The 26789-nt window shown below is 41.9% G+C and overlaps 2 protein-coding genes across 3 annotated transcripts in view; both read right to left on the reverse strand.

Annotated features, from left to right (window-relative positions):
* STXBP3 (syntaxin binding protein 3) overlaps window positions 1-4590 on the reverse strand; it is a 50897-nt gene extending 46307 nt beyond the window's left edge. The window contains exon 1 of one of the 2 annotated variants that reach the window (XM_006052147.4): window positions 4434-4590. In XM_006052147.4, the coding sequence (XP_006052209.1) occupies window positions 4434-4482 (49 nt within the window). In that variant the 5' untranslated portion in view covers window positions 4483-4590. The remainder of the gene's footprint in view (window positions 1-4433) is intronic. The other variant, XM_006052148.4, reaches the window with a different exon arrangement.
* A 3954-nt stretch (window positions 4591-8544) lies between these two features.
* Window positions 8545-26789, reverse strand: part of FNDC7 (fibronectin type III domain containing 7) — a 33318-nt gene continuing 15073 nt past the window's right edge. Inside the window, exons 8-13 of the mRNA XM_006052146.3 lie at window positions 25684-25938; window positions 21681-21935; window positions 18724-18984; window positions 15707-15736; window positions 9534-9601; window positions 8545-9445 (exon numbers count right to left, since the gene is read on the reverse strand). Of these exons, the coding sequence (XP_006052208.3) occupies window positions 9570-9601; window positions 15707-15736; window positions 18724-18984; window positions 21681-21935; window positions 25684-25938 (833 nt within the window). The 3' untranslated portion in view covers window positions 8545-9445; window positions 9534-9569. The remainder of the gene's footprint in view (window positions 9446-9533; window positions 9602-15706; window positions 15737-18723; window positions 18985-21680; window positions 21936-25683; window positions 25939-26789) is intronic.

Below are 26789 nucleotides of genomic sequence, written 5' to 3' on the forward strand. Positions count from 1 at the left end.
GGCTGAGCGCCGAAGAATTGATGCTTTTGTACTGTGGTGTTGGAGAAGACTCTTGAGAATCCCTTGGACTGCAAGGAGATCCAGGCAGTCCATCCTAAAGGAAATCAGTCCTGAATATTCATTGGAAGGACTGATGCTGAAGCTGAAGCTCCAATACTTTGGCCACCTGATGTGAAGAACTGACTTGTTAGAAGACCCTGAAGCTGGGGAAAGACTGAAGGCAGGAGGAGGAGGAGACCACAGAGGATGAGATGGTTGGATGGCATCACTGACTTGATGGACATGAGTTTGAGCAAGCTCCGGAGTTGGTGATGGACAAGGAAGCCTGGCGTGCTGCAGTCCACAGGGTTGCAAAGAGTCAGACATGACTGAGTGTCTGAACTGAAACGAGAATCCTTTCCTGACCTACCTATCCAGAGCAGCCTCTTTCTATATATAGATATCAAGGACTGAAATAACCACATTTATTCTTTGTTTACACACTTATTTTCTATTATTCACCACTTGAATAGAAGATTTCAGGAAGACAGGGAACTTATCTCCTTTCTATTGCTGTATTCCCATAGGAATTCAATATTTACTGAATAAATTGGGGGGCATTACAGAACTGATCTGTTCACTTTTTTTCCTGTTTACTTTTTAAAAATATTTATTTACTCAGCTTCATTAGGTCTTAGTTGCGGCACATGGGCTTAGTTGCTCCCCAGCATGTGGGAACTTAGTTCTGGGACTGAACTGCCATCCCTGGAATTGTAAGGCTGATTCTTAACCACTGGACACCAGGGAGGTCCCCCCTTCCCACCCCATCGCCACCCAACATTTTACTTTTAATAAGCATTATTACCCATTTCATTCTCCCAGGGACTGTTTGGAATTTAAATCTCTAGAAGACACAATAATGGACCTGCCTTCAAGAAGCTTATTAAGAGAGTCACATCAGGCACCATTTGCAAAGTATAAACCACACATGCTACAGAAATATGAGACACGGGATTAAAATGAGAAGCTGCTATGGAGGTAATTGCCCCATTTGTGCTGAGACTTGAAGGCTGGCTAACTTGGATAGTTGAAGAATAGGAGTAAGAGGAGCATTCTAGACAGAAGAACTGGCATCAAGATGTGGAGGCAGAAGATTTTGACAAGAGTCAACAGGACGGACTAGCCAAACATCAGTATTATATTAGGAAAAGTTGATAACAAAGTAGGCTGAAGCAGGTTATAAATCTTCAAATGCAGACTAAGTGTCTGAAAAGATCTTTAGGCACAAGTGCAGGGTATCTCTCTGCAGGTCTTTTTAAGCATGATCATAGCTCAATACTATTACAGGAAAACCAGTCTGGTCAGATGAACTGGAGTGAGAAAGAACAAGGCTTGGAGGCTCATATAGGCTACTGAAACAGACTGGGCAAAAAATAAGGCTCTGAACTGAGGTTTAAACATTATAGAAAGTCATAGGTCACACAGAAACTCTGCAGCCAAAAAGATCTGGATTGGAATACTAAGTCTATATTTAACAGATGTATAAGGTTTTTTAAAAAAATGGCTTTATTATGATTTACATATCATATAACTCATCCAAAGTATACAATTAAATGGCTTTCAGTATATTCAGAGCTGTATGCTTATCACTGTAATCAATTTTAGAACATCTCATTACTTCAAAAGGAAACCCAGTTCCTTAGCCATAATTCCCACATCTCCCCAGCCTCCCAGACATAAGCAACCACAAATCTACTTTCTACTAATCTCTATATATTTGCCTATTCTGGACATTTAATATGATTGGAGTCATATGGTTCTTTACGCCTGGCTTCTTTTCATTTGGCATAGTTTTTCCAAGGATCATCAATACTGTAGCATGTATCAGTACTTCCTTCTTATTGCCCTATAATATTCCATTATATGGACATACCACATGTTATTAATCCATTCACCAGTTGATGGGCATTTGGGCTGTTCTGACTTTTTGCGTATTTAGAATAATGCTGCTATGATAATAGGTATATTAGCTTTAACATCTGTTAAAGAGATAATTCTTATTAAGTCATAATGTTTGTAAAGAATAGTGCCTGGCACAGAGTAATGTTGAAAAAATATTAATTCCCTTCTTCCTACTTTGCAGGTAAATTGAAAGTTACTTTTCTTTATACCCTCATCAAACTGTACTACCCTGCTACTGCTACTGCTGCTGCTAAGTCGCTTCAGTCGTGTCCGACTCTGTGCGACCCCATAGACGGCAGCCCACCAGGCTCCCCTGTCCCTGGGATTCTCCAGGCAAGAACACTGGAGTGGGTTGCCATTTCCTTCTCCAATGCATGAAAGTGAAAAGTGAAAGTGAAGTCGCTCAGTCGTGCCCGACTCTTAGCCACCGCATGGACTGCAACCTACCAGGCTCCTCCATCCATGGGGTTTTCCAGGCAAGAGTACTGGAGTGGGGTGCCACTGCCTTCTCCGATACTACCCTAAGCCTAGCAAAACCTTTTCCCAGTCAAATATGATTCTCCTACCTCTGAAGAGATTTCCTCATTTCTTTCAGACTCCATCTTCTTTAGCTAACAGAATTCAGGGGCTCCCACTTCTCTACTCACTAAATGTTGAATGAATATTATCCTTTTAGTTATGTCCTACACAGGACTTCCCTGGTGGCTCAGACGGTAAAGCATCTGTCTACAATGCAGGAGACCCAGGTTTGAGCCCTGGGTTGGGAAGAGCCCTTGGAGAAGGAAATGGCAACCCACTCCAGTACTTTTGCCTGGAAAACCCCATGGACAGAGGAGCCTGGTAGGCTACAGTCTATGGCGTCGCAAAGAGTCGGACATGACTGAGCGACTTCACTTTCACTTTCCTGTGTACACTACAATTTCAAAAACTATTTTTTTGAATCCTTATAACACTTTTCTTCCGTTCATCGTCCTCTCTTCTTTATCTTACACTCCATGTTTATATCCTGCTACCTCAAGTTAACAGCACAAGATGGAAATTTTGTTATCTGTAAACACTCCCTCTTGCCTAGTTTCCATGCTATCAACACTAATGTTAGTAACATTAACCTTTTCTTTCCTGACAAATGCTGATGTTAAGGACCATCTTGGAAATTATTTATACAACACGATTCATTACCTATTTTCATATATATATATATATTTAAATACAATTGTGATTTTAAAACATTATCAAATCTTAAAAGTGACCCATATAAATTTTGAAAAACAAAATGGTAACCTTATAATTGTGTGTAAGTCACTCAGTTGTATCTGAATCTCTGCGACCCCATGGACTGTCCATGGAATTCTCCAGGCAAGAATACAGAAGTGGGTTGCCATTTCCTTCTCCAAATCTTATAATTATCCAATTTAAAAAAAAGTTATAACTTTTTTCCCCCTATTTATACACTTGTTTCTAGTACCTGATACGTTAAGGAATATGACAGCTATCGATTTGGAGTTTTAATTTTACACAAGAAACTCTATAACCCCCAGAATTTTATTAACTCAGTCATTATTTCTGTTCCTTGCTCAACAAGCCAGAACCAGAAATACTAATTAGATGTTATACCCCTTTCCACTACTGGACCATAATTACTTTGAACCCAGCAAGGCCAAACAATGATGGTTCTTCCTGTCCGGCGGTGTCATTCTCTCTCTAAGGTCGCGGACACAGGTTTGGAGTGGTATTTACGAAAGTTGTAGACGACACGGCAGAATGGCAGAGAATCAGTCACCAGTAAGTGGTGAAGCCCTAGATGAAAGGAGTGGCTCCGAGAGTGTAAAGAAAGAGGTGAAGGTGCAACTTTGCCCCGAGATACACTCATTCCCGTGGTCCCTTCTCAAGAACTCTTGAGAAAGTGGGTTCTTCTAGAAAGAAAGAAGGGTCTTTTTTTTTTTAAAGGACAGGCATGGTAAAGTACAGGTGTAAAATTCTCCCGGATACTAAGACGAATGAGCAGAATACGCAGTCTTCGGAAACTCAAGTGTGGGGAGACGCGGGGGGACGGGATAAAGGAACACAGTGCTCAGATTGTCTCGGGTGGAGAGACATCGCCTACTGGTGGGGCCCAGGCGGGAATGCGGCCGAGATCCGCGCAGGGGCCCCGGGCGGAAAAGCTGGGCCGGGGGCCGCTCATCTAGGACGGGACGTCGCTGTCAGGGCCCGGCCGAGCAGAGCCCAGAGGGCGGCGGACGCCGGCATTCAGGCCTCGTCCTCCCTCTCCCAGCCCATCTCTGGCGCCGCCAGAACGCCAGAGGGCTGGGAAGGAAAGAGGAAGAAATCCTAACAGGAAAAGCAGGAAGAAATCCTAACAGGGACCTGGGAGCCAAAGCAACAAGTGCCCACCACGGCTCTCCAAGATACTGCTGGTCTGGGGCAGGAAAGCAGGGCCCGGAGCCACGGCATGCTGGCCTTCCCTTTCTCAGCCTCTGCCCCACCGAACTCACTCTGCCACACGACGCTCTTCAGCCCCCTTTCCGTCACCGGCGGCGCCATCTTCCCAAACGCTGTGGAGGAGCAGCCACCGCCTCCCACTCACAACCTACTTCACTGAGAGAGGGAGTTCTGCAGGGCCCCGCCCTTCGCTGCGGGGACAGCCCCGCCCACACCCACGGGTCACGCCCACAAGTAACGTCACGAGCTTCTTATGGGATTCCCGCCCAACCCCGGACTGAGGCTGCGCAGTGTGGGTGAATTCTCCGTGGGCAATTGCGCACCCCCTAGCGGGAAGCTCTCAGCCGAATCTCGACGTCCTGAGATGTCAGAAAGTGAAACCGTACCAATGGATTGTGAGCTAACACCGCCTAAGAAACTCGAATTCACGCATAGGATTCATGAAAGAGAGAGGGGTTCTTCGGTTTACAAAAGAATTCTTCACTTTGAGAAGCGATTTATAATAGACTTAACTCAGTCAGCTACCGAATAGAAAATTTAGCCTCCAAAAAGTTTATTCACTTTTCAAGGACATAATAATTATGTAGAACCATGAGGTGCAGCCCACTGTGCCCAGAACTGTGTAGGACGTTGAGGCAAGGCAAAGAAAGGAGAGACCCACTTCTGAAGAAAAATCTAATTAGATAGCTCAGTTCCTGGCATGCTTGAAGGCAGTCAAATATTGGTGGAAATAGTGAATGCCATAATGATGACAATATACATAAATGAACCAATAAAACAATACTTAGTCAACAAACATTAATTCATGTGGAAGGGACTATCAGTGCTTTTGATTTAAAAGAGGGGAATTATTGCTGATTCACAAAGGAGATGATCTGAGCTCAGACTTAGAGAAAGTTTAGGCAGAGATCTGTTTCTTGAGATGGGCATTTTGAGACTTGAAATCAAGGTAATCAATCATAGGGGAATTCCCTGGAGGTTCAGTGCTTAGGATTCCAGCATTTTCACTGATGAGTGGGTGGGTTCAATCACTCATCCGCGGAACTAAAATCCCACAAGCCCTGAGACCAACAACAAACAAGTTATCAATCATGAATTAAAGCAGTTTAGTTTCTGAGACCCTCAACTGTAACATAAACAGCACATACACTAGCAAAAAGCAGACTTTCTCACACTGATTTGCAAAGAACAAATGGTCTTATTTCGAGTTGGTCACATAGGAAAGTGGAAATGGTTAGTTACTACAAGTAATAATACTGGCTAACATTTACTGTGGATGTAGTATATGCTAGGCAACATGCTAAATGAATTATCTCACTGATCCTCAAAGCAGTCCTCACAGTCAAGGAACCTGAGGCTTAGTGAAACTAAATAACTTGCCAAGGATGCACAGGAGTGGTGCAGTGGGAAGGAGAATAACGTTTGAGTTACACAGATAGGGCAGGCTGTGAGATGACTTGCAATTTTTGCTCTTTAGGAGAAGGAAAATGAAGAATAAAAACAACCATAAAATGGGTTCAAGTAAAAACCTATGGCATGAATGACTTTCCATTATAGACTTAACTGGGCGCTGGGGCTCTGGCCTCTTTGAAATCTACTTTAAATAGACTTAGCTGCTCAAAATTTTAAACAAATGCATATATTATATTTCTCTACCTTTTCAATTTTAAATCAGATTCTGCTCTGTATAGCAGGGTTGAGCCCCCAGCCATAAAAAAAAAAAAAAAAAAGACATGTTACAGACTCACACTTCTAAAATGAAGCTCCTTGTCCTCAAGAGTCAAACCAAGACAGAGGAATGAGGTGGGTGAAAGTGTCTTGAGAAGAATGACCACGTGCCAAGGGTAACACAGAAAGGACCTTCTGGGTTGGAAGTTTGACTTGGGTCACATGGGGTGTAGCTGTGATTCATGCTCCTGAAGGCCAGATTCCAAAGTGGCAATGCATGGAGCAAATGTGGGCATTAGGAGCATGTAGATATGTGTCCACAAACCCTGGATTGGCCTCTTATTAGTAGCATGACTTGAAACACTTCAGTGTCATTGCATTTATATGTTGAAGGTGAGTATACTATCTCAAACCTCACAACAACCCAACAAGATGATAATCTTTATAGCAATTTTACAGATGCAAAAACTGAGATTCAGAGGGAGACATTAAATTACATAAGACCTCAAGATGGCTCCCAAACCACTGGCTTTTTCATCATACTACGTTGCCTAACCTCACTTGCCCTCCTAGTTTCACATAACCTCTTTGAGCTGTCTCTCTAGTCTCCTCTAGTTGGTTTACCTAAACAGATTGAACGAAAAATTTGAATTCCCTGAACAGGATATAGCAGAGTGGAAGACAGAATCCACCAATGCTAATCAGAGATGAAAAATCTGCATTGCATAATTTGTAGAGCAGATACACAGTTGAAATAATTGAGACTGAATGTAAAAGCTCTTGAGTTAAGGCAGATCACTCACTCACCATCCTATATCCAGGTCTTCTTCTCTAATAATTTATCAATTAATCATGATAACCCAGATAGATATTTTCCATAAAAATATCATAGATTAGCAGGTCTGATCAATGCTACATACATACTTGGCCCCCTGATAATCTGTGTTTCAACTGGTTAGCTGTGACAACATGGATGAATTCCTTGACCTTTCTGTGTCTCATTTTTGTTATATATATAAAGGAATATTATCATTTAGCTCAGAAAGTTGTTATGAGAATGAGTATAGGAAAAGCACTTAAAAGCATGTAGTATGTGTGACATCCATGTTTTGGTTTTACATTCACCCAATATGGATCACATTGTCTTCTGTGGAATTCTGACCAAAGCAGCCCAGAATTAGATGCCTAGCTAAGTAGACAGCCATTTCATTTTTTCTGTATTCTGATATTTGTAGGGTATGAGTGCACTGGTCCCAGCAGCCCCCTAGTGTCCTGGGACCAGGGATCCTGGCCTTCCATTTGGCTTTTGCCCTCGGCTCTTTGCCTGTTCCAGTCAGCCATGGACACAACTCTTATCAGAGGGCACACACTGCCAGAGACTGGGCTCAGCACACAGCCTGCCATGGGCTCTGAACCACAACCTGGAACACTGTCCCAGTTCATTCATGGTCCCCTCACAGGGCACGCACCCTCTGAACCCTCCAGATCTCGTCACCAATCTTTTGTCACATGCCACAGCCCTCTAGCTTCTGTTAAATTAATTGAACAAGGAGGCCATTAGATTGAGGTGGCTGTAATACCTTAGCCACCTTTGTGAACAAACCAAAACCTAAGTCTCAATGTTAAGAAATCAAAATCTAAGGACAACTGATCACAAATAGCCAACTAGGATTTCCCAAATAAGACAACCACTATAGCTACATAGCTATTGGTTTTATAGCCAGTCAAATAATATCCTTGCTTTGCTTCCACCTCTTTTCAGTAGAAGTCTCCCCCTCCCACCAACCCCTGCCCCCTGCTCCTGTCAGTATTCTTAATCATCTCAGTTTTGGTGCTGCTGAATTCAATTTTTCTCAAATAAACTCTTAAAATTTTTAACATGCCTCAGTTTATCTTTTAACATGTTTTAGCTTCCCATTGCTGAAATTTTGCTTCAAGGAAGAATGGGGCCAATGCAAGTCTTTTAAGGTTCCCAAAGTTGGCCACCAGGCAGAAACACTTTGTGAGTTTGTTAAAAGTATAGATTCCCAGGTCTGGTCCCAAACCTGCTGAGTTAGAATCTCCAGGGGATGATACCAGGAAGTCTGTATTAAATAATGAGCTCCCCAGCTGATGTCAAGGCACCTAGTCCGACTCCTGTTCACCCACTAGTGCTTAGGAACAAAAGTGAACTAAATTCAGTCCTCTTCTGTGTGTACTGTCTGACTCAGTGATTTCTACTTTTCTGGAATCTAAGTTCTTTGACTTGCCTTCTTTTCAAGTGCAAATGCTCTTGAGTATCTCATCAGTGGCACATTTGTATCTCAGTCTCACACAGAAAGGGAAAGCATACACAGAAAGGGAAGTTTGCTGTTCCCTCCCAGTGTACCTCAAGCCTAATTCCATGCTCCAATTCCCTCTGGGCAGAGTTCCATGGTTGTTCCTAACTACAGACAGTCTTAGTTCCACAGCTAGGCTTCTGGGGAGCAAACACTTTAGTTACGTGTGTTACACAAGTCCAGCTTCCACTATCTTTTAATAAGGTTTCTGGCACTCAAAGCACAATTTTTTTTTTAGGTACAACAGAGTTATCATTGCCTTTTCTCTCGGAAAAAAAAAAAAAAAAATTACAGTGGGAGTGAGGAATAGAGCCAACAAGATCAATGGTCCTTCCCTCCAAAGATGCATATATGTCAGTCTGCCACAGTTTGGGGCTCTGGCTCTGAGTATCCCTCCATCTGAAGTCTTTGCTCATTCAAAAGCATGACTACAGTCATTCCAGTAACAGGCTAGCAACTCTGCTTTCCCAGACACTCACACAGAGGTGTCAACACATGATGCTTTCTTTCGCTTGGGAAAGCCTGCAAGTGGGTCGGCTTCCTCCTAACTTTAGATGAGGGTGTTATTTCCTACAGGTGGCCCTGGCAGCTGCTGCTATCCAACCTCAGCCGAAGTCCTTGTCGAGTTTTGTTCTGGATGAGTGCAGTCAATGTGTGGTGGCTTGATTTTGACTTCTCTGGGAGTGGATGCTTCCAACTCTTGAATGGCTAGAGAGCTGCATGGCAAGTGCTGGGTCGTTAAATCACTTATGAAGTGGGTGTGTTGTATGTACTATGTCTGGGTGTAAGAAATCTCCAAGAATTTCTGCTATGCAGACCTTTCACATCTCCAGGACTTTCCCCGTGTGCTGGCTCATTCTGGCAGCCTTCCACAAGACTTTCTGGATTAATTTCTCCCCTGAGTCTTCTCTGCAGCAGATCTTGAACTCCTTGCCATTGAGGACACACCTGACCTTGAACTCAGGAAGTAGAGTCAGAGCAGTTCTTCTAAAGGCCAAAGGAGCTTGTCCTAGCCTAGAGGAATTTTGTATTCTAATAGACCTTTTCCAGCTCTAATCACACTAACAATTAAGGAACCTCTGCAAAAGATATGGGAAGAAATTTTTAAAGCAAAAAAAAAATAACACTTTGCCTTTGAATTATAACATTTCAATTTAAATTACTTACTAGTCAAGTCTCTGTTTTTATCCGTGGTTTACTGTGTCATTCCACATTTCTCTTCCCTCTGTAAATCACTAAAAAGGCAAGGAAGGGAGGAAGCCACAAAATGCATTAGTATGCAGACATTTTCTTAAGTTAAAAAGCCCTCAGATGTCACTGAGGTTCAGATTAGCGTTTCGATTTGAAATGCTATTTTTGCAGCACTTCCCAGCAAGTAAGCAGAAAAGTAAGATAAACTGAACCGTTCAAAGGGCAAGAAGAAACTGACCATCAGGTTCTAACTAACCAGGATGTTCTCTCTCCTGCTTTGTGAAATGAATCCTCCCCAAGAGTCTCTTGGAGCTCAGACTACTGACCCAAGACAAAGGACTTTCCCCTCCACCCCCAAGACTTTTATTTACTGAGCCTACTTTGAGTCTGTCATTGGGTCTAACAATTTATATCTCCTTTAATCTTCATAACATCTTATGAGAAGTTTGTTCCAATTTTCAGATGAGGAAACCTGTACTTAGAATTGAAGCACCTTACCTAAGGGAAAGGGACAGTGGCAGGATTTGAACCCAGATCTGTCTCTTAAAAAATCCATTCATGCTGTTGAAAAGCTTTAGGATAATCCAAGAGTTAAGTAAGACCAAAGCCTTAGACCAACAAGATTCCCAAGGTTTCCCTTAGTGTATCTAGAGGCCCCATGCCAGCTAGGGACCTACTCTGACTAGTCCTGTGTATAGAGAGAAGAAATGCTGGAATTGGACAGCAGTTTAGAATTTCTCCCTTAATACAGTGAATTCTGTATGATGTAGAGACCCCCAAATAATCATTTTTGAGAGTCTTGCAGAATTTCTACAACAATCTCTTAAAGAAAAGGTCAGATCTCTTCAGGTTGAAGACTGAAACTCGCTAAGAAAGGAGAAGTAATAATCAAGGCCAGCCCAGAGGGACATTGGAAGTGGACAGCAGTGACCTAGAGCAGTGTTTCTCAAACTTGGAGAGTGTCAGAATCACGTGGGAACCTGATAGAAACACAGGGGCCCACTTCAGCAGGCATGGGTCCCTACAGCCTTTGCTAGCTCTCCAAGAGAGTTTGATATACACCAAAGTTTGAGCACTACTACCTAACCAGTAACCTGCAAACTTTAATATGCATGTGAATCACCTGGGGATTTAGTAAACTCTGTGTGGGGCCTAAAATTATACATTTTGAACAAGGTTTCTGGTGATCTCAAATAGCAAGGTCTAAGAATGGCGGTTTTCAAGCATTTTTTAAAAAGTATCATCTCTTTAACAAAATCTTAGGGAAGACCAATATATAATATACCACTCTTCACCTCCTAGGGATCCCCAAGGATTTCTACTATCCCTCTGGGGCTCAGGAGAAATATTGAATTAAAACCGCCATAATACTGGAAAGATGTTCCAAGAATGCAGACTCAGGCCCATGTACATTTTACTGAAGACCAGAGCTTATGGGCATTAGTACTTTGGGAGTTTTTTTCAAGTAATTATAATTTAGAACTTTCCTCAGAATTTATTTTTAATAAGCCAGGTCTGTTTCCCTGTAATCACTGGAAATAGAAACCCTTTAAAATTAATAGGGATTATTCTTATTTCAGAACTGCTGGTGGGGCTCCCCCAGTGCCTCAGCAGTAAAGAATCCTCCTGCCAATGCAAGAGATGCAGGTTCAGTCCCTGGGTTGGTAAGATCCCCTGGAGAAGGGAATGGCAATCCACTCCAATATTCTTGTCCAGGAAATCCCATGGACAGAGGAGCCTGGTGGGCTACCTACAGTCCATGGGGTCGCAAAGAGTTGGACATGACTTAGTTATCTAGACAGCACCACCAGGTGGGGCAAGAATTAGAAAACATGTGTCTTCTGCGCTCAGAGAAGAAATGGACTGGGAGAGGAAACAGAGAACTGGCAGCAAAGAGAAGCATGTGTCCTACCGGTGGAAGGAAGTGTTGGAAGGGAGCTGGCCCGGGCTGGAAGGCTATCCAGTGGGGTTTGCTCACAGGAAGGCTTCATTTTCTCTTAAATCCTCTGAAGTCAGCCATGTCTGACTGTGTGTGTGTGTTGTGTGTGTTTACGTGTCCGGTCTGTATTTTGGGTTTTATAATATTCCCTAGGTGTATTCCCAAGGCCTCAAATCAAGCAATCCTCCTAGAAGATGGTAGCAAAGATTCCTCTTGAAGCACCACATGCTATTCACGGGGTCAGCACACACAGCTCTGTGATCATCTCCACAGCCCCAGGCCAAGAGTAGCCCCCATGGGGCCCCCAGAATAGCCTAGATGGGATCAGTCCCGAGCACATCTGAGTGGCAGTGAGGGTTACCTTTACTCCAGATGCCCTTTCAGCACCCGTTTACCTCTGCTGGCCATGTCCACCCATGCAAACTGGAAGCAGGCATCTAAGGACTCTGCAGGCCGTTAACAGATTCTAACACCTGACTGCCAGAAGTGTGGTCAGACCAGCAGCATCAGCGTTACCAGCATCACCTGGACCTTGTTAGAAGTGCAAAGTCTTACATCTTTCCTACACCTACCAAATCAGAATCTGCTTTAATAAGGCCCCAGGTGATTTCTATGCACAATAAGCTTTGAGAAGCTCTGCTCTAAAGCAGCAGTTCTCAGCCGTGGCTACACCTTACAATCACCTAAGAAGCCTTTCCCTGATGGCTCAGATGGTAAAGAATCTTCCAGCAATGTAGGAGATCTGGGTTTGATCCCTGGGTCGAGAAGATTTCCAGGAAGATCCTGGAGAAGGGAATGACTACCCACTCCAGTAATCTTGCCTGGGAAATCCCATGGACAGAAGAGCCTGGTGGGCTACAGTCCATGGGGTCGCAAAGAGTCGGACACGACTTACTGACTGAAAATCAACAACAAATCGATTACTTTTAAGCTCTCTGGGTGACACAATGTACAGCAGGGCTAGGAACCACTCTCTCAAGTGAGGCATGAATCAGTTGCTTCTCTGAAGCATATTTTTATTTTCCTGTGGGACCCTGGAAGACTGAAATAATTTCAGAATCCAGTGGAGTTCCTCTCCACTGGTGGAATCTGAGGGGAGGCAATGTAAGAGAGGAGAAAGAGTTATGCAAGAGGAGAGCAGGGACCCCTTAAACCACAGAAAGGAAGCATTTGCCTCTATAATTGAAGAGTCAGCTTTGATTCTGACTTCATTAAGTCACCCTAAAGAACAACAATGAAGAATGAAGAGGCGGAGCCAAAGCAAAAACAGCACCCAGTTGTGGATGTGACTGGTGATGGAAGTAAAGTCTGATGCTGTAAAGAGCAATATTGCATAGGAACCTGGAATGTTAGGTCCATGAATCAAGGCAAATTGGAAGTGATCAAACAGGAGATGAGTAGAGTGAACATCGACATTTAAGGAATCAGTGAAGTAAAATGGACTGAAATGGGTGAATTTAATCCAGAAGACCATTATATCTACTACTATGGGCAAGAATCCCTTAGAAGAAATGGAGTAGCCATCATAGTCAACAAAAGAGTCTGAAATGCAGTATTTGGGTGCAATCTCAAAAACAACAGAAGGATCTCTTTTCGTTTCTGAGGCAAACCATTCAATGCCACAGTAATCCAAGTCTATGCCCCAACCACTAATGCCAAAGAAGCTGAATGGTTTTATGAAGTCCTATAAGGCCTTCTAGAACTGAAGCCTAAAACAGATGTCCTTTTCATTATAGGGGACTGGAATGCAAAAGTAGGAAGTCAAGAAATACCTGGAGTAACAGGCAAGTTTGGCCTTGGAGTACAGAATGAAGCAGGGCAAAGGCTAATCGAGTTTTACCAAGAGAATGCACTGGTCATAACAAATACCTTCTTCCAATAGCACAAAAGAAGACTCTACACATGGACATCTCCAGATGGTCAGTATCTGGATTGATTATATTCTTTGCAACCAAAGATGGAGAAGCACTATACAGTCAGTAAAAACAAGACTGGGAGCTGACTGTGGCTCAGATCATGAACATCTGATTGACAAATTCAGACTTAAATTAAAGAAAGTAGGGGAAAACATTAGACCATTTAGACTTAAATAAAGTAGGGAAAACCACTAGACCTAAATAATTACTTAAATAATCCCTTATGAATATACAGTGGAAGTGGCAAATAGATTCAAGAGATTAGATCTGATAGACAGAATGCCTGAAGAACTATGGATAGAGGTTCATGACATTGTACAGGAGGCAGCGATCAAGACATCTCCAAGAAAAAGAAATGCAAAAAGGCAAAATGGTTGTCTGAGGAGGCCTTACAAATAGCTGAGAAAGGAAGAGAAGTGAAAGGCAAAGGAGAAAAGGAAAGATATACCCATTTAAATGCAGAGTTCCAAAGAATAGCAGGGAGAGATAGGAAAGACTTCCTCAGTGATCAATGCAAGGAAATAGAGGAAAGCAATAGAATGGGAAAGATTAGCGATCTCTTCAAGAAAATTAGAGATACCAAGGGAACATTTCATGCAAAGATGGGCTCAATAAAGGACAGAAATGGTATGGACCTAACAGAAGCAGAAGATATTAAGAAGCGGTGACAAGAATACATAGAACTATACAAAAAAGATCTTTATGACCCAGATAATCACGATGGTGTGATCACTCACCTACAGCCAGACATCCTGTAATGCAAAGTCAGGTGGGCCTTAGGAAGCATCACTATGAACAAAGCTAATGGAGGTGATGGAGTTCCAATTGACCTATTTCAAATCCTAAAAGATGATGCTGTGAAAGTGCTGCACTCGATATGCCAGCAAATTTGGAAAACTCAACAGTGGCCACAGGACTGAAAAAGGTCAGTTTTCATTCCAATCCCAAAGAAAGGAAATGCCAAAGAATGCTCAAACTACCACACAATTGCACGCATCTCACACGCTAGTAAAGTAATGCTCAAAATTCTCCAAGCCAGGCTTCAACAGTACTTGGACGGTGAACTTCCAGGTGTTCAAGCTGGATTTAGAAAAGGCAGAGGAACCAGAGATCAAATTACCAACATCTGTTGGATCATCAAAAAAGCAAGAGAGTTCCAGAAAAACATCTACTTCTGCTTTATTGACTATGCCAAAGCCTTTGACTGTGTGGATCACAACAAACTGTGGAAAATTCTGAAAGAGATGGGGATACCAGACCACTTGACCTGCCTCCTGAGAAATCTGTATGCAGGTCAAGAAGCAACAGTTAGAAATGGACATGGAACAGCAGACTGGTTCCAAATCAGGAAAGGAGTACATCAAGGCTGTATATTGTCAGCCTGCTTATTTAACTTATATGCAGAGTACATCATGTGAACTGCTGGACTGGATGAAGCACAGTCTTGAATCAGGATTGCTGGGAGAGCTATCAATAACCACACTTATGGCAGAAAGTGAAGAAGAACTAAAGAGCCCCTTGATGGAAGGCAAAAAGGAGAGTGAAGAAGTTGGCTTAAAACTCAACATTCAGAAAACTTAAGATCATGGCATCTTGTCCCATCACTTCATGGCAAATAGATGGGGAAACAATGGAAGCAGTTTGAGACTTTATTTTCTTGGGCTCCAAATCACTGCAGACGGTGACTGCAGCCATGAAATTAAGACACTTGCTCCTTGGAAAAAAAGCTATGGCCAACCTACACCGCATATTAAAATGCAGAGACATTACTTTGCTGACAAAGGTTCATCTAGTCAAAGCTATGGTTTTTCCAGTAGTCATATATGGATGTGAGAGTTGGACTATGAAGAAAGCTGAGCGCCAAAGAATTGATGCTTTTGTACTGTGGTGTTGGAGAAGACTCTTGAGAGTCCCTTGGACAGCAAGGGAATCCAACCAGTCATTCCTAAGGGAAATCAGTCCTGAATATTCATTGGAAGGACTGATGCTGAAGCTGAAACTGCAGTACTTTGGCCACCTGATGTGAAGAAGTGACTCATTTGAAAAGACCCTGATGCTGGGAATGATTGAAGGCTGGAGGAGAAGGGGACGACAGAGGATGAGATGGTTGGATGGCATCAATGACTCAATGGACATGAGTTTGAATAAGCTGTGGGAGTTGTTGATGAAGAGGGAAGCCTAGCGTGCTGCAGTCCATGGGGTTGCAAAGAGTCAGACATGACTGAGCGACCAAACTGAACTGAAAGAGCAAGAAAAAATTTCTTTCTAGTTTATCAATGAGAAAAATGACTTACCCATTCCAAGTGTACTTCCAGAGCAGGTTACTGTAATAAATAAAAACACAAGTGTTTAAAACAGATTCATTGATGTATTTGAGATACAATTTAAGAAAGAATAATAGGAAGTGAGTGAAGAATGAATAAGAACAAACTTGTGTAATAAGAGAAGGAGACACCTGCTAACACTGTTAACTTGGATAAGTCATTTCACTTTTCTGTGCTTCACTTTGTTAGGTGGCAAGAATAAGAATGCCAACCTCATAGGGTTGTTTTAAGTATCAGTCAAGCTAATGCACATAAAGCCCTTAGAATAGTGGCTAGCACACTACACTCAAAAAATATTAATCATTGTTATCATTTACAATATCATCCTAATTATAAGATTAAGGCATCACTGATATTGGGGAAAGAAAAACAAAAAACAAAACCAACAATCTTCCCCCAAATGCATGGTTTTTATCAAGGAGCCAGAGCAAAGATCGATTCCCTAACCTGAGTCTGTACACCCAACCCTTACTAAAGGGCAAAGACTATAGGCTTGAGATGGCACCCCACCAAAGGATATCAGAGTTCCAACTAACAAACCATCAGAGAGAGTGTCTCTCTAAAAGTTAAATTGTGAGTATGAATTAGGAGAAGAATAAAAGACTTCACTCACTCACTTACTGGCTATATTATCATAGAGAAACACATAAACTCTTATTCATTCTTTTTTTTTTTTTTAACAAAATATATAGGGCAACAGTTATATGCAAAGTACTGAGAGTCTAAGAGATTGCCATTTAGCAGAAATTACAGACATTCAACTCACAGAAATATGGTGTGGTGCCAATAATGTGTGCTGTGGAGTTATAAGGGAAAGAGAGAGATGAACTCAGCCTATGAGAACTGGAGAAGACTTCACAGAGGAGGGGGGGTTTGGGTTGGTGGAGTTCCCTTGGTTGGGGGAGGGGCAGAATTCCAGGCAAAGCGAGGAGTGCTGCGTTAGCCCAGAAGCACGACGTGGCATAGTATGCGTGTGTGGTAAGGGCAGAGGGGTGTGAATGACTCCATAGGACTAGCGAATAGAGTCTTCTCAGTAGGATGTTGGGGAATGAGCCGAGAACTGTACTGTCCAATAGAGTAGCCACTCACCATATGTAGCTATGAGCACTCCAAATGTGGCTGGTCTAAACTGATATGTGCTGTGTTAAACAAACACACACAAGATTTTGAAGACTTACTATGGACAAAATACAAATTTTTTATATTGATTCCATGTGGAAAATTAGAATATTGTGGATATATTGGATTAACAAAAATATATGCAAATTAATTTTGCCTATTTCTTTTTATGTTTTTAATGTGGCTACTAGAAAATTTTAAATTTTCAGACTTACATTAAACTTCTGTTAGTACAGGTGTAGAAAGATAGAAGAGGGACAGATTGTAAGGGATGTTAAATGCCATGCTCAGAGGACTGTATTTTATCCTATGGAGCAATGGAAAACTTCTGAGAATTTTGTAGCGTGAAAGAAATACAGTTGGGTCCGTGTCCTGGAATAATAACTCTAGTGATAGCATGAAGACTGGTAAGAGGGCAGGAGGATAGGACTGGTGTAATAGTATAGGGGAGAGGTAGTGAGACCCTGAAGTACTGAAGTAGCTGTAGGAATGAAGAGAAGAAGTTGGATTTAGAGACCATCATGGAGTGAAAAGAACAGAGCTTGGAGACTATTTAGATATGGAAGGTGAGGGAGAGGGGAAGCTGACGCCAGGGTTTTCAGGCTGAAAACCTGAAACAAGGATGATGGGAGATCAGAAACTGCATGGGATCAGAAGTTCCTTTTGGTCTTGAGGAATTGAAATGCCTGAGGTATATCTCTAAGTAGAGATAACATGTTTGAATATGGATTTAGAGATCAGAAGAAGAGAAGGGTTATAGATAGAGATTTGGGAGCCTTTGAATCTCAGTTTTCTCATTTATAAATTGGAGAAAATAAAATCTGTTGAACCTACCTTATAGAGTTATTTGAGCATTCAGTGAAATATTGAATGTGAAAACACTTGGTAAATTTTGAGGCATTATGCAAATACAATGAAGTATCATTATTGACCTGTAGGCTCTGCTTCCTCAGAGCTCATCTTCAATCCAACAACCTACTCCTGTCCCTTCTCATAGGACCATGCTTTGGGCCAGCTTGTCCTCTGGACAAGATAATGAAAAAGCAAGGAATCAGAGCATGACAGCCAAGGATAGTGAGAACACCCCCGAAGAGGAACTGGCCTTGTTCCATCACCAGGAGCCGTCTTGAACCTTCTTGTCACCTACACATAACTGGAAATTTTAGATTCTGGTTACTAGTAAAGCTTTCTAAGCCAACATTTATTACTCTCCCCGCATTCCCCTGCAGAGTTATAGGACCTCATCATCTCTTTATTTTATAAATATATGAAAAAAATATGACAATGCCCTGGGCAAGGTAGCAGAAGGTGCTGGAATACAGAGCAGAATTGCTCGTCTTTTTCCATCAGCTCTGTTGAAATGGCAGTTGCTGACAGTCATGTTTTGTGATCACAGACTGTCTGCCCACTCGTATTTCCAAACCTAGCTTATGATTTATAAATTTGTTTTTCTCTGATCCTCCAACTCTCCCTCAATCATAAGTCTGAATCTGTGCAAATAAAGGTTCAAGTCTCTTAATTTCAAATATTCCATGTTGTCTGTCATTACCTCTAACCATGAATAAAACCTATCTTCAAATCTCAAAGCAGAAAATTGGGTTAAATCCATTTTACTGTTTAAGCAAGCATTTGGTCCTTTTTCTGAAGAGAGGGAGAGGGATGAAAGGAGTACCTCCAAATCAAATTATAACAAAGCATCACAATTCCAAAGGAGCTTGGGGTCCCCTGTTGCCAGAATCTGCCTGTAGGATGTAGAAATGTCATGCCCTTTTTGATCTTCCTACATAGCCAAGTGTGATTGCTGTTAGCCTTCATTCACAGATTGAGTCAAGGGTTAGTTTTAAATAAAGGGTCATAACTTTCTCTACCTGAATATATTTTTTTTGGACAGAAAGTAAGCTTCAGTCCTGTCTCAGCAACTGGTGACACCATCACGGTATACACATCCCCGCAGGGTATCTCGGTAATATCACAGAAGCTGAGGCCAGCGCTTGGGGCACATGTGAAAGTGCCTTTGGAACCATAGAGGTCGGTGCTGTAATTGGCAGAGCCCCTGGAGGCCTGCCAGTGGATCCGGATGCCATTAGGGCCCAGCCTGTATAATTTCACCCCTAAAGGGCAGCAGGCACCTGAAGGATAAAACAAACACATCACTATTCCACCACCACCACAAACCTAGCCTCTGCTACTATGGGAAACAGCGTAAGTGTCCTGCTGTAAATGACAACCGATTAGAGCAAGATTTGAGGGGGTATCAAGTTCCTTCTGTACTGGGCCACATGATTAGAGATCCATGTGTGAGGGTGAGGTGGGGCATGAGTTTTCAATAGACAGCAATGGTGAGTCCAAGTACTTGGCAGATATGAAGGGTATATGACTCAAACTGTATGAGTCAAATACACAGAATCCTTGTCAAGATCCTTCATAACATCCTACCCATAGTACCCATAATATGATTTTTGTTGTTGTTGCTTAGTCACTAAGTCATGTTTGACTCTTTGCAACCCCATGGACTGTAGCGCACCAGGCTCATCTCTCCGTGGGATTTTCCAAGCAAAAATACTGGAGTGGGTTGCCATTTCCTGCTCCAGGGGATCTTCCCAACCTGGGGATTGACCTGTGTCACCTGCAACTCTCTTGCATTGCAGGCAGATTCTTTACCACTGAGCCACTGGGAAAGCCCATAATGATTTTAGTGGGATTCAATTTAGATATAATTAACTGCATTCAGCTTTAGTTGAAAAGACCTAAATTTTGCTGAGCTGAGTAACATGATCCTTGTTGCTGGTCCACACTTCATCTGTGCTAGCTGACTGGGTACTTTCCCTTTTTCCTTTACTGAATACCTTGAGCAGGCCACACATTAGGTGTCAAATGGTGGATTCCTCAGTAAACAAAATAAAGATGTTATTGTATAATAAGTATTACAGATAATTAGTTTCCTTTGATTCATTCTTTAAAAAAAAAAGGTTTTTAGGTGTGAGGGTAAGCAGTGGACCGTATTTCCAGAACTAGATATCAAGGTGAGAACTTAGGCAGCAACTCTAATGAAAGAAATTATAAAGCAGATTACATATGTGTTCTGGGCTTCCCTGGTGGCTCAGATAGTAAACAATCTGCCTGCAATGCAGAAGATCTGGATTCAATCCCTGGGTTGGGATAATCCCCTGGAAAAGGGAATGGTTACCCCTCCAGTATTCTTGCCTGGTGAATTCCATGGACAGAGGAGCCTGGCAGGCTACAGTCCATGGGGTTGCAAAGAATTGGATACAACTGAAGTGACCACTCCAGTATTCTTCCCTGGAGAATCCCATGGACAGAGAAGCCTGGCAGGCTACAGTTCTTGGGGTCGCAAACAGTCCGTCATGACTGCTGCTGCTGAGTTGCTTCAGTCGTGTCTGATTCTGTGCGACCCCATAGACGGCAGCCCACCAGGCTCCCCTGTCCTTGGGATTTTCCAGGCAAGAATACTGGAGTGGGGTGCCATTGCCTTCTCCATGGACATGACTGAGTGACTAATAAATGCAAACAAAGCAACTTAGCACATAGCATGCAGCAGGTTTTAAATGCTTTCACACCATAATCATTCCTATTTCTCTTACCAAGGAGGAAATAGAATCAGGGAATAAGATAAGGCAGGACAGTTTAAGAAGCCATATCTTTAGACTCCTAAGTTGAAGACTCACTCTACTACCTTTGGGATGCCAAAATTTTATTTTTTAATTAATTTATTTCTTTTTTTTGTTGTTGAAAGACTTATGGGATCTTAGTTCCCCAACCAAGGATCAAACCTGAGCCCCTTGTAGTGGAAGCATAAAGTCTTAACCACTGGACATCCAGGGAAGTCCTATGAAAATTACATTTCAACTCTCCCACCTCATGCCTCAGAACAGATGCAGCTAACTGGTTGCGGTACTCATGCTCCCATTAAGCCTGAGAGGCATCCCATTAATCTTGAGAGTTTTTTTTTTTTTTTTCCTGAAACAGTGCTCTAAACAGCCACTGTAGTGGACTAGAATCATACCAGTGAAATCTTATTTGTTAACCCTGTACCACTCCTTACTTCTCCTGACATTCCCTAATTGGTCTTTGTGAAGAACAAAATGCAATACTTGCTCTTGAAGCCTGTTAAAATAAGATATCATAGGAGAAGCTGGAGTGGTTTAGAAGAGAGAGGTAGTAGCGCAATAATATTGAGAAACAAAAAATTCAAGCCAAATAGAATATGTGATCTAAATGCTTTCTGAAAACTTGGCCAGACTGAGTTACTCTGTGCTGCACGTAGCTAGATCATATAAAAACCAAGCCTTCTTTCAGAGAAAGTCCACTTGAACCTTGTTATCAGGGAGTTCATTCACCAACTACCAAAAGGGTTTCCCAGGTGGTGCTAGTGGTAAAGAACCCACCCATCAATGCAGGAGACAAGAGACACAGATTTGATCCCTGGGTTGGGAAGATCCCTGGAGGAAATGGCAACCCACTCCAGGATTCTTGCCTGGAGAATCCCATGGAAAGAGGAGCCTGGTGGGATACAGGGCTACAGTCCCATGGACAGAGAAACCTGGCAGGCTATAGTCCAGGGGGTCGCAAAGGGTCAGGCACAACTGAAGTGACTTAGCATGCACCAACAAAAGCCTCCGAAGCTTTGAGGTTCTGAATCAAGAGGAAAATTGCAAACATTTTAGAAAGTAATCTGAATTTATCATGCAAGCTTGGTGGAGGAGATGCAGCATGCTTTTAAATGAGATGGAAGGGCTTATGTCTGGATCTATAATAGTCAAGGTCCTTGTTGATGCTCTAGAACTAGAGTCTAGATTTCACTTACTAGAGGAGTAACTTTGGTAGGCGCAGTCCGCAGTCAACCCAGTGGCACTAACTGCTTTTACTGCCACTGTGTAATTGACGCCGCATGTGATGCATCCCAGGAGGCAGTGGTTTTGATGGGTGTGACACTTTGACTGTCCCTTGTATGACTGCAGAACCGTCACATAGGTTAGGGCCCCAGTCCCAACAGTCCAGCTCACGTTGATTACTGACTGAGTGACCTGAGTTACCGTCAGACTGGCTGAGCAGCACGGCGCTCAAATGGGGAAAAAGAAAAAATTGGGAATTTATTTCCACTAAGGGTTATTTGTGAAAAACAACCAAGCATGGTATTCTGTCTGTCTTTCAGTCAGTATCCTAGATTTCTCAAACCTTTAACTTTTAGTCAAAATATCCTTAATAACTATAAATGGAACATACTTTTAAAAATTGTGAATCACTGTATTGTGACTTATATGACATTGAACATCAACTATACTGCAATAAAAAATTTTAAAAAACTTTAAAAATGTCCTTTTGTTAAGCAAAATCTCATTCTCTCTGATACATTATTTAACATCACTGTATATAGCAAGTGCTTTCCCCGAGAACGAAGTTCACTAACTGGCTGTGGGTAATTAATGTGAGGTTCTCCCCAACTTTTTTCAGTATAAGAAAGAAATCCTGTATTGTTCTTCAGCTTTAATGATTCCAGTTGCAAATTTCAATGCAATGGTTGCATTTACCTCTTCTAATATGTATTATCACATTTGCAATAAAATGTGTTTTGCCTTTCTCATGCATTTCATAGTACACAGTTGATCCATCAGTTCAGTCGCTCAGTTGCATCCAACTCTTTGCAACCCCAAGGACTTCAGTACACCAGGCCTCCCTGTCCATCACCAACTCCTGGACCTTGCTCAAACTCATGTCCATAGAGTTGGTGATGCTATCTGACCATTTCATCCTCTGTTGTCCCCTTCTCCTCCTGCCCTCAATCTTTCCCAGCATTAGGGTCTTTTTCAATGAGTCAGTTCTTTGCATCAGGTGGCCAAAGTTTTGCAGTTTCAGCTTCAGCATCAGTCCTTCCAATGAATATTCAGGACTGATTTCCTTTAGGATTGACTGGTTTGATTTCCTGGCAGTCCAAGGGACTCTCAAGAGTCTCTCCAACACCACAGTTCAAAAGCATCAATTCTTCTGCACTCAGCTTTCTTTGTAGTCCAACTCTCACATCCATACATGACTACTGGAAAAACCATAGCTTTGACTAGACAGACCTTTGTTGGCAAAGTAATGTTTCTGCTTTTTAATATGCTGTCTAGGTTGGTCATAGCTCTTCTTCCAAGAAACAAGAGTCTTTTAATTTCATGCCTACAGTCACCATTTGCAGTGATTTTGGAGCCCCCCCAAAATAAAGTCTGTCACTGTTTCCATCCCATCTATTTGCCATGAAGTGATGGGACCAGATGCCATGGTCTTAGTTTTCTGAATATTGAGTTTTAAGCCAACGTTTTCACTCTCGTCTTTCACTTCCGTCAAGAGGCTCTTTAGTCCTTAGCTTTCTGCCATAAGGGTGGTGTCATCTGCGTATATGAGGTAATTGATATTTCTCCCGGCAATCTTGATTCCAGATTGTGCTTCATCCAGCCCGGCATTTCGTGTGATGTACTCTGCATATAAGCTAAAAAAGCAGAGTGGCAATATACAGCCTTGACATACTCCTTTTCCGATTTGGAACCCAGTCTATTGTTCCATGTCCATTTCTAACTGTTGCTTCTTGACCTGCATACAGATTTCTCAAGAGGCAGGTCAGGTAGTCTGGTATTTCCTATCTCTTGAAGAATTTTCCATAGTTTGTTGTGATTCACATATTCAAAGGCTTTGGCATAGTCAATAAAGCAGAAGTAGCTGTTTTTCTGGAACTCTCTTGCTTTTTTGATGATCCAACAGATGTTGGCAATTTGATCTCTGGTTCCTCTGCCTTTTCTAAATCCAGCTTGAACATCTGGAAGTTCTCAGTTCACGTACTGTTAAAGCCTGGCTTGGAGAATTTTAAGCATTATTTTGCTAGCATGTGAGATGAGTGCAATTGTGTGGTAGTTTGAACATTCTTTGGCATTTCCTTTCTTTGGGATTGGAATGAAAACTGACCTTTTCCAGTCCCGTGGCCACTGCTGAGATTTCCAAATTTGCTGGCATATTGAGTGCAGCACTTTCACAGCATCATCATGAGCATCTGTAATTCCATCACTTCCACTAGCTTTGTTCATAGTGATGCTTCCTAAGGCTCAATTGACTTCACATTGCAGGAAGTCTGGCTCTAGGTGAATGATCACATGATTGCAGTTATCTGGGTCTTGAAGATCTTTTTTGTACAGTTCTTCTGTGTATTCTTGCCACCTCTTCTTAGTATCTTCTGCTTCTGTTAGGTTCATACCATTTCTGTCCTTTATTGTGCCCATCTTTGCATGAAATGTTCCCTTGGTATCTCTAATTTTCTTGAAGAAATTTCTAGTCCTTCCCATTCTATTGTTTTCCTCTGTTTCCTTGCATTGATCACTAAGGAAGTCTTTCTTCTCTCTCCTTGCTATTCTTTGGAACTCTGCATTCAAATGGGTATATATTTCCTTTTCTCCTTTGCCTTTCACTTCTCTTTTCTCAGCTATTTGTAAGGCCTCCTCAGACAACCATTTTGCCTTTTTGCATTGTGATATAAAACATATCATAGTTGATATAAAACCTTATAACATAGTTTATATAAAAGCTTAAAATATTCTTACCCACCTAAGAGTACCACAATCAATTCTCAACTCTTCAAAGATCCATTATACAGCATATAGGATATCTGGAACCTCCCAGCATATTTGGCATTGTCCCTATTGGCCTTTTATGTTTCAACTTATCTGCTCCAAAGTGCCATCTATCGTTATATATAAGAGAAAATAAGACCCAAAGGCTTTAAGTAATTTGCTATATTTCATTCACTCAAATGTTATCAAGTAATAACAGCTTTCTTTTATCCAGCTCCTACCATGCAGCAGGCACTATGCTAAGTGCTTTGCAGCATAAAAAATGTAATATTCACAACCACCCACTGAAGCCATTATCCTCTTCTACCAATTAGGAAACTGAAACTCAGAAAACCTTTTTAAGAGAAAGATTTGAAAGGCTGAACCAAAGAAATAAATAATAAGCCAGCTCATTTGGTCACTTGTTAGATACTTTGGTAGATTGTGTCATGGGGGAATATGAAGTCAAAGAAATGTTTTTGCAGAGTCAGTGGATTCCTCTTTGATGTTGGTGTATGAATATATTAGAGCCTTCAGATGACATTTATATGGAACCTGTGTTGAAAGTTTTCTAAGACTGGGGCTCTTTGAAAGGCTTCTCTGAGATTAATGTATTTCTACCACACTTAGGGTAAATCAAGTGATAAAGTTCATATCCTAAAACAATTCCTAACGACCCCACTGGAACTAAGGTTCAAGTTGCAGTTGCTACATACCATTTCTTTCTTTTTTTAAATTATTTTTTATTGGAGTATAGTTGTTTTACAATGTTATGTTAGTTTCTACTCTACTGCAAAGTGGATCAGCCATACATGTACATATATCCCCTCCATTTTGGACTTCCTTCCCATTCAGGTTCCCACAGTGCATTAAGTAGAGTTCCCTGACCTACACAGGAGGTTCTCATTAGTTGTCTATTTTATACTTAGTATCAGTAGTATATATGTCAGTCCCAATCTCCCAATTCCTCTCACTCATTTCCCCTTTCCTCCTTGGTATCTATACATTTTTTCTCTACGTCTGTGTCTCTGTTTGGGCTTTGCAAATAAGATCATTATACCATTTTTCTAGATTCCTCATGTAAATGATATTATACAATATTTACTTTTTTCTTTCTGACTTCGCTCTGTATGAACACTCTAGGTCCATCCATGCCTCTACAAATGACCCAATTTCATTCCTTTTTCTGGCTGACTAATATTCCATTGCATTCCATTGTATGTAGTTACATACCTGTCTCTAGAGGTACACTGTAGCTGGGCAGGCTCCGTCCTGCGGGTGTTTCAGCCACAGCAGTGACAGAGAACACTGAGCCACAGGGCAAGCCCCGCAGGATGCAGGACTCTCCGGTGCTGCTGCACCGGTGCAGCCCTTTCTCTCCCTGGGCAGTCACCGTGTAAGTGGCCTCATCATTAGTGGATTGCCAGCGCACATTAATCATGGAAAAGTCATCCTTTGAAATGTTTTTGATTTCAGGACTGCAAGGAGCTAAGAGATTTTAGATTATGAACTGAAACAGAGTCAAGAAATATCACACGTGGCATTTGGTCTAAAACTTGTTTTCTCCCCTAAATGAGATGATTACTTTCAACCATACCTTGTGCTCAGGCCAAATTCCTAGGGCCTTTGTGTGGAAACCTTGCTGACATTGACAGATGGTATTAGATTCCCATAGTGTTGGTGAGAGAGTCATTTCCTAGACAGGTTGATAGAAAATCTAGGGGTCCCCAAGGAGAGAGGGGTCTCCAAATGAAAGGAATAGCCTACAAGTGTCAGACATTTTTATCTCTCTTAAGCGGCAGGAAGAAACAAACTAGCAATATTTTTTTCCTTCTCTATACAAATTTAAAGAGAGGTTTCTCTTAAAATACTGTGTTGCCATAATGACACCTGGTTTCTCCTGAAGTTAGCTATTCTTGAGCCTAGAGATAACCAATGCCTTTTTCTTATGAAAATGTTTGTCTTAAGCCATGCTAATGTACTACTCCTTTACCCCAAACTCTGTCTCCAAGTCGGTTCAGCCTCTTGGCCCAGAACCTACTTGACAAACCAGTATGTTATACTCGGATATTGTTCCCCTAATCTATGTAAATAAAACTATTTGTATGGTGGTCTGCCCTTCTTTAAGATTCAAGTTAATTATTTTATGGCCCAAGATAAACCATTTGGTGCCAAGATTATCCCAAAATACATCTTATGGGTGAGGGGCCTGGTGCTATTCTAAATTATAAGACATTCCTTTCTTTCATTAACAGACTGCTAGTGACTATATAACATCCAACTGAAGACTAGCAAGGGGGTACTCTTTCTGCCCCCTTCTGATGCCTATGTCAGAAGCT

The sequence above is a fragment of the Bubalus bubalis genome, chromosome 6, assembly GCF_019923935.1.
Source record: "Bubalus bubalis isolate 160015118507 breed Murrah chromosome 6, NDDB_SH_1, whole genome shotgun sequence".
In the NCBI taxonomy this organism is placed as follows: domain Eukaryota; kingdom Metazoa; phylum Chordata; class Mammalia; order Artiodactyla; family Bovidae; genus Bubalus; species Bubalus bubalis.